General features: G+C 38.3%; 1 protein-coding gene across 1 annotated transcript in view; it reads right to left on the minus strand.

Moving 5' to 3' along the window:
• The window catches only part of PIEZO2 (piezo type mechanosensitive ion channel component 2), a 457344-nt gene that overhangs the window by 151450 nt on the left and 291380 nt on the right, over nucleotides 1-14514 (minus strand). The window contains exon 7 of the mRNA XM_045007801.1: nucleotides 11119-11332. Coding sequence (XP_044863736.1) covers nucleotides 11119-11332 — 214 coding nt within the window. The remainder of the gene's footprint in view (nucleotides 1-11118; nucleotides 11333-14514) is intronic.

Here is a 14514-nt window from a genome sequence, read left to right on the forward strand (position 1 = left end):
CCCCTTCTGTGGAAATACCCTTGGGAGAAGAAAAATTACTGGAAACATGAGGTTTTTTGGGGGACCCATTTTTGGCAGATTCCTGAGACAGGAACGATGGCCTCATAAAATGGTCAGTGGAGGTTCTGCATAAAGCAAAGGATCTGTGAAAAACGCAGATCAAGGATATCAGGTAGACCCACCACAATGCTTCCACGGTCCTCACCCTGCTCTTCTGCCCCACTACTATTAACTCTCACTGCTGTGTCTGCACATTTAATCCCCTCTATAGGTGGTTTTCATTGTCAGGAGGATATCAGCATTTGTATATACTCCACCGTAGCCTGTTATGGTTTGTACTAGTTGTCAAACAGTTCAGCTATGATTGCATCGCTAAGAGTGGTATGACATCTGTTTGTGGTGTATTAGGTGTTCTTTGCAAGGTCATAGAAGCTTAGTGTTCAGTCAGGCCCTGTAGCTTTGACTTTTTTTCTGTCTGGAGTTCATTTTCATAAAGGAACACCATCAAGGACTTTTTGACACAAAATTAAGGATATTTTAAAAAGAGTTAGGGGTGACTTATTAAACCATCTATGATTAGCAACGGTCCACAATTTTTATTTAATTAAATTATTCACATGTAATATTAAAGCCCACAAACACAATATGATGAGAACACATGCAGAGGGAAATGAATTATAAACAATGGGTCCATGTCACCCCAGTGTAACTTGCTGAGTATCCCAGGGGGATTAGCCCTGAGTGAGAGCCACTTTAATCTCAGTCAGAGATTCTTTAGCAGCGCTCATGGCAAGGCTGTTTAGGGGATATCAGTACTATCATTGTGGCTACCTGGGCTGGCTACAGGTCCCCGGGGAAGAGGAGATTGTAGCCACCTTGTGTCTGTTGTCAGAGACCAGTGCTGACCCCATGTAACTTTGACCCAGAAAGTGAAATTAACCAGGTTAAGCTTCACTGTTCATGAGGAGTGAAGGGCAAAAAGCAAACCAACAGCACAGAGAAATGTCAGTTAGATTAAGGAAAATGAAAGAGTGTTTTAAAAGCCATGGTATCTGTAGTAGCACAGTTAAGTATGTATTATATTACAAATACTGGCTAATATTTTTCAAATGAAGGGACCTAAAGTTAGGAACCGCAATTTCAATCGGAATTGCTAGGTGCTCAGCACCTCGAAAATCAGGTACCTAAATATCCTAACTTTACTGTTTGAAAATATTGATCATAATTATAATGTTGTATCTTTAAACATACTTTGGCCAGGATCTTTCTGTGGGGATCCTTGCACAGAGGGGTCTGACTGTCTCCGTTTCTCCTCTTGTCTCTCTGAAAGTGGGCGAGGTAAGACCTCTTGTGGCGCTGTGGTCCGCTGATAGCCCTCTGGAGAGGTCAGAGAATAGTGTGTGTGTTGGGGAAGAGTAAGTCAGAGGGAGGGAAGTGGTATGCTGAGGAACTGCTCATAAACTACAAGATTGAATGCTTAACTTTCCTTACAGGCAGGAAGATCCCAGGCCGAAATTCAAGGTGATTTTTAAAAACAAACTAAGATATTGATAGTTTACATTTTTAAACCCTATTTGAGTGTACAGTGTTGTTATATTTAAGAAGAGGGTGAAATCCTGGCCCCATTGAAGTAAATGGCAAAAATTCCATAATGTTAAGGTACAACGAACCCCTAAAAGGAATAGCTTGGTGTTGGAGGAGGCCTGAAGCACACCATCCATGACCCAGAAGTAGCAGCACTGAGCACAACCACCCCTGACTCAGGGAACACAGGTGGAGCGCAGTCACTGTGCACCAAACTTTGTAATGTACACACTCATGTAGACGGGCTAACTCCACTATGGGAAGCGTAGCACACAGCAAACACTAGCCTGGTGAAGTTCCTTGATTCAGGGGAGTATAAAGACAAGATTGGGTTCAATGACAAAGACTTAACAGGGGCTAATGTGGGTCAATGCACAGTACATATGATATTACAGTTCCTGCATTACAGCATACACAGTACAGTTAGTTTTTAGTTATGAAGCACCTGTGAACATGGATTGTGTTTTTCTACTTTTTATTTTGGGCAGTTGGCCAAGAAACAAAGCACATTTATTTTAATCACTGTATTGCTGATCTCATGGAATGACTCAATATCTGATGACTTCTCAGAGAAACATTCTGAAGACTTACTAAGCAATAGAAACGCGGGGTCTTCTTTGTAACTCTCTCAATCACACTGTCTCTTAGGAGAAATATAGTGTTGTCTTGTAGCTAAGGAAATAGCCAAGGTAACTTTTTTCCATCATCTGTATATCTCCTTGTGAGTCCTGGTTTATAAAAATAACACCATTTTTCTGCCTCTTTTAATTTAACTTCTTGTCAATTTAACAGAATATCATATTTCTATTAAATGTCTAATTACTACATAAATTTTGGACATAGCAGTGAGGCAAGGGGAGTCTCATTACATAGCACCTGCTGTGCAGATTTTAGAACTGTCTGCAATTTCACTGGCTGTATAGGGATTAACAACAGTAAGCGAAAACCAAAGTGTTAGGATTATTGACATAGTGGGAACAGACAGACATGGCTATTGGGATGTGGCCTGAATTGAGACAGGTTTTTCAGTTTTCCTTGTTTGAGTTAATAAAATGTTTACAAATATACGTTAAAAGGGTGGAGTTATTTTTTAAGTGGGCACAGTACTGAATTCCAGCATTTATCCTTAAAGTTCTGAAGGCAGTGACTTGTCCTCAGTCTTCATCCTCCCATCTCCATCCTCACTGGGAGACTTCCTCTTTCCAATCCTCTCTGATATACTCCAGGTCATAGACATCATCTTCAACTAATAGGACCAAATGGGACTTCATGCCACTCCTAGCTTGGCAGTATGGGTCAATGCAAAGAGACAGGAAGCACTCCCATTCTTCAAATATGTTTGCTGACCCTCCGGGATTGTCCTGAAGTCTCCAGGAATTAAAGATTAATCTTTAATTAAAAATAATGGCATGTGATGAAACCTCCAGGAATTCATCCAACCAAAGTTGGCAACACTACTTTCAAAGCACTCCCAGGCCCTGCTGGCTCAGTAAATAAGAAATTAGGCCCAAGAATGAAACACGGATCACAGGACCAACATCTTATCCCATAAGCTTTGTTTTACTATGAAGGCTTTGGTCATCAGTAGAATAAATCTAGACTAATTATTCAAGATAAAAATCATGTTTTGTATCTTGACATAAAGAAACAGGAGCCTCAGAGGACATTCTGAATTTCACTCTGTATTTTTCTGTAGTTAGTATCCTGTGCATAGATAGACCAGATACAGCAAATATGTATAACAGTTTACAGAAATAATTAGTAATTAATGATACAATAATCCATTGTCTCAATAAGAACTACTGCTCTTTGCAGAAGACTGCACAATATAAAAATAATTATTTGCAGATAGATGGGTTTCCTTAAATATATCTTTATAACTAGAGATTTTATAAACTGAAGATGGTGGTTCTGCAATGCATCAAGTTCAAACTTCTTTCTGTCATCCTTGACATCTTTCACAACTCTGTTCCTCCCTCCCTTTCAACTCATTTCTTATTTCTCAATCCTGGCTCCAACAATGGTGCTAGCCTTGACTGTCTATTTGTCAGCCTCTTCCACAGCTGTTCTTGCTTTCTTCCACCTCTAGATTTACACATGAAATATCCTTCTGAACTAGTATCCGAGGGGTAGCCGTGTTAGTCTGGATCTGTAAAAAGTGACAGAGTCCTGTGACACCTTATAGACTAACAGAAATATTGGAGCATAAGCTTTCATGGGTGAATACCCACTTCGTCAGATGCATTCTGAACTAATCTATAAGGCCATTATTTCATCCTCCTCCATATCCCTCCTTTAGACTTACTTCTATCATGAAGATTACAATAACTGCTAACTAATAATGTCTACGTTGTCTAGCAGTAGTAAAAAAATTAACACTGAGTTAAAAAAACCTGAGGCCAGATTCTCAGCTACAGCCAATATCCATTTGGCACAGCAGGACAAGGACATCTGTCAGGCAGCAGGTTCTGGATATTTGATTCTCTGTCCAGTTCCATTTCAGCCTTAACCCTGGACAGAGTAATTTGCTTAAGGAGCTGCTTTACACAATACTGTCTGACAGAAGTCCACTAGGGATAGCTGGAGTACAGTGCACTTCAGCCATAGTCCTCACTGCCTTCTACATTGGAGGCTGCAGGGAGGTGGTATGGAAACCAGCTATGCCAGCACTACATGCTGAGGAATTCCCAAACTCCAGGGGAATCTTCAGCTGGCAAGATGGAGGCAGTTTCTGCTACCTTTGTATAGAATGAGTAGTGTAATGTGGTTAGAGCAGGTCTAAGAATCTGGTCCTATATTTTCTCTCTCCTCCACAACACTTTGTATGTGGCTTGTCATGTCAGATTGTGAGGTGCCTGGGACACTTGGAAAGTGCCTAGTACATAGTGGGCTCCACCACAGTCCAAATATTACTAAGTATAATATCTCAATAACAGATGCAAGGGCCCTGCATTTGGCCAGCCCTCAGTAGAGATGGGATATTCACAAAGAGTACTGACCATCAAAAACATTTAGAAAATATATGATTCATTGTGCCACCTGACAGTAAAGAAATGATTCCTAACGAGGGAGTTTGTTGCATATAATGAAGCTCATCTTGTCCGTGCTTGTTTGGTGGATGAAAACCTGGGATAAAACACCTCCAAAGAAAGGTGTTATCCAGAACAGCACATGCCTTGGGCTACCTCATAGTTTAGATTTAATACAGGCAAGAGATTAGTATAATGGTAAGGACAAGTATTGCTTTTCCAAGCTGCTAACAGAACTGGCCACACCTGTAGCAAAAAAGGCCTAAAACTTTAAAGGAGTTACATAAGTATTATTTCTAAATATTATTACTAGCTTTCTGAGTTCTGGGATGTTTCATTATTAATATGCATCTTCCTTGGGATATTAGTGTGAGGACAATGACAATTAGCTACCTCTGTTGCTCTTTTAGGGGTAAATCCCCCCCCTTAAATCAAGTCAAAGTAGGCTCCCTAGCAAAATAATTAGTGCAATTCGGCTGTGAGAAGAGAGGTGTTAAGACAGGAGGCCCATCTCTTGTGTGGTCGTGAATGGTGCTCAGTGTGCTTTCACTGGCAGATGATGATGGGTAAGGAGCAAGGGCAGCAGACTGATTTCCTTCACCACAGAGGGCACTCAGATATCATGCTGTCAAGTCTGATATCAATGCCTAGAAAGATTAGAAAGGGGACACAAGGAGCAGAGAGTGTACTCCATCCATATAGTGGCTCCATATACAACATACAAATGGATTTCTATCTTCCTTCTGATTGGACATCCTTATCAATACTTCTCATCAGTATTGGGTCTCCAAGGCAGGCCTCGGTCCAGTGGGTTTGTGGTTTGAGAAGAATGTTCCACTTGTCTCTAAGACTTACTTTTGGGGGGGAGGGGGAGAAGAGGGGAAGAAACCTAGAGAATTCATTTGTGAGAAAGAATATACTGCTGCAATGCAATTTTTGTCTGTGACTAATTTGTGTTACCAATTTCACTATTTTTCCTAGACATTTTTTTATTCACCGTGCATACATATTTTATTCCCCTTGTATATCAGAAAAGGGATTGGGCTGCAAACTTTGAATCCAGATCCCAGCTCTTGGAGATGTTCAAATGAAGGGTTCTGAGTTGGGCCCAGGGAAAGGGAAAAACTCCCTCTCTTTTGTAAATATGCAAATAATTCAGCCATTATGACTCTACGAGTATTTTGCATGATCAGAGTGGAAGATGACCTAGACTAGTCGTGTAATGCAGTGCTTAGATTCTACTGTGATGGCTGCCATAAAAAGTAAACCCCATAAAAGATAAATAGACGTTATTCAGAAGGCAATTTCCTTTATGCTTAGAACAAGGTCTCAGATTTGACCTATATGTTCAGGATCTAATACAGTAACTTGCTGGGCACCCTCAACTCCCATTCACTTCAACTGGACTTGAAGTGCTTTCTGCCTTTCAGACGATTGACATCACAAGATGAGGCCCTCAATATCACCAGAAGTTAGTGATCTCCATACAGACAATATAAAGACATAAACGTACAATTTTTGTCTTAGATTGTTAAGATTTTTATTAACTTATAAGGTTAAACTCATTCTCTAGACAAACTCATTCATTTTTAAACCGTAAATTATAAACACTAAATCTGACTTTGCTTGGAAGGGAAGCACATTAACTAGTTAGTTACATACCTAAAGGATAAATTGTTAGGTGAATATACTATGTTACTGAAAATTTAGCGAAGGGATAGGGTAAATGACTTGAGATAAGCCTTATGTTATTAGATTGATCCCATTTCTTCATCTTGGCAAGCCCTCTGCTACCCAACATACTAGATACTATATAAATAAACCACACCTGAAAAAACTGCAGGAAACACTTTGTACAAGTGCCAACATATAGCTGTATATTTTTTCAGGATGCCACACTTTGTATATAGTTTCTAAGATCATTTTAATATCTGTCATTCTGTTTATTAGTCAATCTAAAGAATATATATGTGTATATATATGGCAGAAATATGATATTTTCAGAATGAATTTTTAAAAATGGTATCCTTTTGAGTTGGCGCAGTTTTTCCCTTTCAGTAAATCACTAACTTATCAATGATAACACAATTACTTAATTTAGAAGGAATATGTACTTAAGAATTGGCAGAATATGTGTTTAAAAGGAAGGTAACAGAAGCAATGTGGTCTAGCTAGCAAGAGCTCAATTAATATTTGTTCAGTACTTTGAAACTTTACAGTACTAAGTCCTAACTAAAGACTGATTCATCCTTACTGGCAAAGGTCTCACAAACTGCACCCTTCTGCACCAGCAAGGGACACTGTTCCCCAGGAAGAGAGGCACTGCTTGTACCTCCTCCCTCCTCCACTGCAGAATGTCAAGGGCATATAATGAGTGCCCTGGCTCTATCTCCTCGCTACCAACAGGACCCACTTTTCAGTCTACTAATCAGGCTTCAATACGTGCAGAACCATTTTGTGCACATTTTGTGTTTTATGAAATGTGGCATGAAAATTACATCTGGATATAGCAGAGGCATAAACATAAGCAGGCTTTGTGGCATGATTGCGGCTTTAAAGACGTTCCATATATTTATCCTAGATAAAGCAGTATCGTAAAGACATAGTGCTATATTTTTCTATATCCTTTTTATGTTTTAATTTATTATTGCTGCAGCTTCCCAGGAGGATTCAGATCAAAACATTCAAATTCACCAACGGGCACCGTTCTGTTTTTATTTTTGGATATGGCTCTCTCATACAAGCGGTCAATTGATGCTTTTATTTTTAATCACTAGTGCTGAATTTTGAAGTGGGGGTTTCTTAAAGGTACAGCATAAGGGGAAAACATTAGCAGATGAATACAGTTAACATCAGAACTTCCCCACTTTTCCGGATGTAGTTTAACTTAATCTAATCTGACATAAAGTTACATGCTGGCAAATTGATGTGTTTCGCTATCCAAAGCAGACACGTTATTTTGACCAGAAAAAACTCATACATGTCTTGTGAACCCAGGAATGTTAATGTTGACAGCTTTTAAAAGTCCAGCCTTCTACTCCTTTGAGAGAAATATTATTCCTCAATAGCTCAACAGGATTTATTTTAATGTCTGCCCTTGCAACTGCACAAAGTGAGAGAAGGGAGGAGTCTAACCTGGGAATAGAGTCTTTAAACTTTACAAAGAAATAAAAGCCTTGTTTCAGGTGGATCATCTCTATTTTGTGCACAGGTGAAAGTAACTTTCTCCTTGTAACAAAGCCAACCCCCCACCCCAAGCAATAGCACATACTTGTTGAACTGATTTCCCTAGCAAAGATTTTAGCACAAAGAGGTGATGTGATTTTCACATAAATTAACAAAGCTGAGAATTGTTCCCCCTTCCTCTTGTAAGTGACTATTAAAATATATTTTAGATAGAAAAGAGAAAAAGAAAAGCAAAATACAGAAAAAATACAAGAATAACTGGAAAATATATTAAGAATATGATTCTTATCTCAATGTACTTGGGATTTACATGTGTGAGCCAGCCACTCGTATTAATGGGTCATAAGAACTTAAGAACAGCCATACTGGGTCAGACCAAAAGGTTCATCCAGACCAGTATCCTGTCTACTGACAGTGGCCAATGCCAGGTGCCCCAGAGGGAGTGAACCTAATAAGTAATGATCAAGCGATCTCTCTCCTGCCATCCAACTCCACCCTCTGACAAACAGAGGCTAAGGAGACCATTCCTTACCCATCCTGGCTAATAGCCATTAATGGACTTAACCTCCATTCATTTATCTAGTTCTCTTTTAAACCCTGTTATAGTCCTAGCCTTCACAACCTCCTCAGGCAAGGAGTTCCACAGGTTGGCTGTGCACTGTGTGAAGAAGAACTTCCTTTTATTTGTTTTAAACCTGCTGCCCATTAATTTCATTTGGTGGCCCCTCGTTCTTATATTATGGGAACAAGTAAATAACTTTTTCTTATTCACTTTCTCCACACCACTCATGATTTTATATACCTCTATCATATCCCCCCTTAGTCTCAAACTTGTGCCTCAAACTAAAAATATTGTGAATAAAAGAGCAATATACCAAATTTCTTGTAGGATGGGAAATGCTAAAATATTTTTCTGTACCACCCCAAATACATCTGTATCTCATTTTCTTCTATTCCTCTCTCCACTGCCTAAGCACCACCCATACAGCTCTTTTTAATACCATATTTGTGGCTGTCTCCCTCTCTCAGATTTGTACATACTTTAATGGCCAATAAATACCACTACTGCTCTTTCTTCAGCTCTCTCCTAAAATTATTACTTCCACCAAGCCCATCAATATCAATTCATCACATCAAGATGTGTGATTACAAAAAGATACATGTACTACTTAGAGATTAGACTATCTACTGCTCACTTGTCTTCTGGTATATTATGCATGTGAACATTATTGTCTCTGTAATTTAGAATATAAGATCCTTAAGTCACATCACATATTTATAAGAACAGTTAAGTTTCTAAAGCCCAAGAGTCAACTTTTCTGCCCAACTTTTCTGTCAAGTTACTTTGCATATTTACTCGGATGTTTTACTTATGCATATTTTTATTCTAAAACTTTCATCAAGAGGTGGCTAATTAAACTTGGTACTTTAAATTTGTAAAGAGTTTAGGATAATGAGAAATGTAAATAGACAACAAACAAAACATGCCCCAAATCATGTAATATATTATATGAATTTTTCAGCTTTTTGAGGTCTTGTATCTTTAGGAATCTCACTGGAGTCCTCTTTAAGTTAAATTCTATTATGAAAAAGCACAACTGCACTATTTACAAAGAAATGTAAAGCAAAAATTAAGACCTAAACTACATTAACTGCAAACTTTTAGCTGTTTTCATGTGTGGACTTGAAATAAGTGAAAAGAAGAGTAGTCTTTATAAATATTCATATTAAAGAGAGTGCTTTAAGTAAAAATACTATGCAGCACACTACAAAGCAGATTAGAGAAGCTTTCTACCATGATAAGAATTTATTGGTGTACAATATAGGGCCATATCCTAGTACACAGGTAGTTAATGGGATGTTTGCAATTTTTTCCCAACATATTAAAAAAGAAGCAAAAGGAAGTTCTATGGCCTGTGTTATACAGAAGGTCAGACTTGATCCCGTTGGTCCCTTCTAATCTCAGAATCTATAAACCTATGAAAAAGAAGTGTTTTAGGCTGCTTAAGAATCTGCTTTAAAAATAAATTTTCTTTTTTTTCTCCCTTTAGGTTATGAGAATTCATACAATTGCCTAAGCTGGCCTCTAGATGGTAGATGGTACAAAAGAACCTACATCTAGGAATCTCTTTTCTGATATACATGTGAAGATTTATATTCCCTGCACCATATGGCTACCTAGATCATCCTCCTAAAGTCAGCAATCCCAACATTACAAAATGTAGTTGTGGAATAAATAAAATGTCAAAAAATATAAGTGCCAGAAACTGAACCTAATGAGCCAATGTACTTAATGTACCAACTGTTGTATGAAAACAGTTACATATACAGTTGTGAGACTCTATTTTTCACTTGCTTTAATGAATTGGTTTAAGACAAAAAATGATTAATTCTGGCTCATCAAGTGTTCTTTCATTTTCAATTTAAAATAGCTGAAAGTACCATGAAACTTACCATAGACAACATAAAAATTAAAGAGTTATTTAATTGAATTCAATTAAATCTATGGCCCTAAGCATTATTTATCATAAAGGCAATCTGAGGTCACAACCCAGTGGAACACATACTAACCAATAAAATACTTCCATGACTTCATATCCTTTCGATTAAAAAAAAAAAGATTTCCTCTTCTATGTTTTACATCCAATAGATATTTATTACAGAGGTGCTGTGTGGAAACTTCAGACACCAGCATGTTACATTTTGATCCAAGCATCCAAGCTGCCTGTATGAGCATGGAACTGCTGTGTGGTGTATGAGCACAGGATATACCTCTATATTATTGAAGGTAAGGAAGAGTTCATACAATTTGCCTAATATTATGCAAAGTAGGCATGATCCTCAACCTTCTGGCAAAGTAGCCCTCAGTTCAAAGTAAGTGCAATGACAATAATGTATGCACACTCTCTACCAATCAAGAGGTGGTAATGTTGTATTTTATATCTTCTTGTCTCCACTGCCACAAACATGTGTGTATGTTCTGGGTGATGTACTGCCATTCCCTTAGTCCGTGAGTCATTATATCTTCTGGGTTTCTCTTATCTTTTTAGCCAGAGAACCCCTCTCTTTCCCACTCAGGATTACTCTTGCCTAAAAAGGCACATTGTTGTCATCTCTCACACAGAGAAGACTCTAAGACCAATCAAGTTTACTTCATGTGTTGACTCTCAAAGACTGAACATGGATTTTCCTGACATTACACTATTTTCCTAAAATTATGTTAAATTATTTGTAATGTGGAAGAGCAATTGCAACAACATCTGTCATCAGAAAAGTGCACTACTTGTCTATAATTAAATAATGTAGATAGGTCTCTTACCTTGCATAGTAGTCCTTTGGAGGAACAACTTCCTGAAAGAATTGTAACTGGTATAGATAAAGTCCAATCAAGTGCCCCGCACTGTATATAGCCATTAATACACACAGACAGCTGAATATCAGCGGATCAAATGCTAGGCAACAGGACCACCATGTACAGAGCCCCAAAAATACAAAGAAATACACAGCTGACGTCAAAGATGGCAACATCATGCCTGCAAAAACAAATATTGAGGATTCTTTGAGAATATTAGCATTAAAAACATTTATTAATCCTAAAACATTATGTAATTTATCAAAACAATTTCAAAATAACATTTCTGTTTTGATAGTTTTTACTTATTATAGGTAACATCTCAGACTGCTATTAACTGAAAAATGTCATAAAACATTATATATATATATCATTTTACTTTATGAAAAAACAACACTTGGTATGTAGCTAGGTTTAGAAGGATTAGATTTAAATTAGTAAATCTTGATTTCATACCGATGAAAAAATATTTCCATCAGTACTAACAGAAATTTACAGACAGGCAGAGTAAGAAAAATGTTGCTTGATAACTTATTAGAGTTTGATGTATTTTGACATGTGATGTTGACAATTTGTGTTTAATGGTTATAAAGCTTTAACTTTTTGAATCTCAACATCTACTGTAATGAAAGAATTATGAAATCAAATTCTGCCATGCCTATATATAGTCAATTTCAATATTTCCTCTGAGTACTTCGTGTTCCTAGTTTGTACAGCTCTTTCCCACTGTAAAAGATGAGAGAAAAACAAGAATTTGTGTTCATAAACCCCCAAATCAGCAGGGAGACGCAGAGGTAGGTGCCGTACCTGAAAGTACTTTTAACTTTAAAAAAAAAAAAATTAGATTTCAAGTTGATTACATTTCTGTAAAATAATCTGTAGGATAATAAAATACTATGAGTAATGAATATGGTGTGAAAGTTTCCCTTTTAATCATTGAATTTATAATCACTAGAAATTTGTGTGCCAGTCAGTGAGATACTGTGTACACTGGAAATAAAAGAGCATCTACAATATATCGGGTACATGTGGTCTATGTAAGTGCTAAATATGGATGAAAAGTACTCCAATTTACACCTCAAATATTTGTAATACTTAGTGTATACCAAGGGCTCTCTTGTATCCCATGTAGATTTTCTTTTACACACTTAAACAACATTTCATTTGTGAAGTTGCTATTTTCACTCTCATGAAATGTCTACTGTACCCCGGAGGGGGATTTGAGGAGGTGGGGATGGGGAGATGCTCACATCTAAGACACAGGAAACTGGAGGAAATGACCCAAGGGCAAAACTTTCACCCTACATAATGGGCCAAAGACATCGCCAAAGCAATCCACTGAAGTCAATGGAATCATACGAAGGATGAATCTGGCCCATTTTGCTTCAAAAATCTTGAAAATTGTGTACTTGAATGGAAGGTGGATCGATCCCAAGAGATCTGGGGCTCATTCATCTGAGTCTGGGTAGTCATCCTGCAGCAGAGTGGCCTGCTGTGCCTCAGAAGGACCCCTCCTTATAAATTAAAAATACTTTTTATATATTTAACACCATTATAAAAGCTGATGGCAAAGCAGGGTTTGGGATGGAGGCTGACAGCTCGCGACCCTCCATGTAAGTACCTTGTGACCCCCTGAGGGATCCCAACCAGTAGCTTAGCTAGGGGGGGACTGGGGGAGCGGCTGCAAGCACAAGTGGTGCCTTTTTAATTTTACTCATCCAGGAGCAAAAAAAAAAAAAAAAGGCGCCACCCGCTACGGCACTTTACAGACAGGGCGGCGCTCCAGGTCTTCGGCAGCACGACCTTCACTTGCTCCGGGTGTCTTCGGTGGCACTGAAGCTTCATTGCTGAAATGATGTGAAGGCAAGTGAAGACCTGGAACGCTGCCCCGTCAGTAAAAGCGCTGCAGCGGGTGGCACCTTTTTTTCCCCCCTCTTCCCTCCACCTGGCTACGCCACTGATCCCAACTCCCAGTTTGAGAACCCCTGCCTTGGTGGATGCAGCTTTAAACTGTGTTTTGAACCCTACCATCAGACAGAAGCCACCTGATGGAGATGAATCAATGCATTCTCCTGCCAGTGTGCTCTCCTGGCCATCTCCACCCACTCTTGAGAGATGATGTCTCCCTTTCAGCTCCCAAGCTGAGACGGGTTGTGAACTCTTTACACTGATGAAAATCCCCACTTCCTGTTGTGTTTCAGCTGACAGGGGTCTTTCATCCTGGGTTATGTTAGCAGAAGCTAGCATAAACCTGGGGTGCCTGCAGCCCTTCACTGCTAAGGTGTAGGATACACAGTATTGTACGTACTAAAGTTAGCTTTATATATTTCTGCTAAAAGAACCTTCCACTAACAGTAAATTGGTCTGTGTTGTATTAGCATCATCACAGGCTTGTACGAGGTACTTTAGGCCAAGCTATTGTCTCTCCTCCAGTATATAATCAGCAAGTTAGTATATACCATTTTAATGATTCATATATTTAAAGGTCAGAAGGTTCCCTTATGATCATCTAGTCTGATCTCGTGCATAACACAGGTCATAGAAACTCATCTAGTAAATCTGCATCAAGCCTATTATACTGTTCTTTCTTTTAAATAGATATCCAGTCTTGATTTAAAGTCTTCAGTGATGGAGAATCAACCATATTCATAGGTAAGTTATTCCAATTGCTCATTACCTTTGCTGTTAAAAAACTGTACCTTTTTCTAGCCTGAAGTTGTCTAGTTTTAGTTTGCAACAATTGGATCTCATTATGCCTTTTTCTGCTAGATTAAAAAAATGTCTACTATCAGAAAAAAACTTTTCCCTTGGCAGGTACTTTCACACTGTGATCAATCACCTTTTAACTTCCCTTCCCCCAACTAAACAGATTGAGCTTCTTAAATCTCACACTATAAGACACCTTTTCCAGACCTCAAATCATTCTTATAGCTCTTTTCTGAGTTCTCTTCAATTTTTCAACATCCTTTTTGAAGTGCAGACACCAGAACTGGACAGTGCTACACTAAAGTTCTCACTAATTCCAAATACCGAAGGAATATGACTTCTGAATGCCTCCTTAATATTCTTTGTTTATATATCCATAGAATGCATTTGCCCTCTTAGCTAAAGCATCACATTGGAAAATCATGTTCATTTGGTTATCTACCATGAACCTTAAGTCCTTTTCCGTGTCATTGCATTCCAAGATATAGTCTCCCATCTTTTAGGTGTGACCTACATTCTATGTTCCCAGATTTGGCCAAGTGATCCAGATTGGTCTGCATAACTCACCTGTCCCCATCACTATTTACCACTTCACCGTTCTTTGTGAATCTGCTGCAAATTTCAACAGAAATTTTATACTTTATTCTGTTTTATTCT

This window comes from Mauremys mutica, chromosome 2 (genome assembly GCF_020497125.1).
Source record: "Mauremys mutica isolate MM-2020 ecotype Southern chromosome 2, ASM2049712v1, whole genome shotgun sequence".
NCBI classification, from domain to species: Eukaryota; Metazoa; Chordata; order Testudines; family Geoemydidae; genus Mauremys; species Mauremys mutica.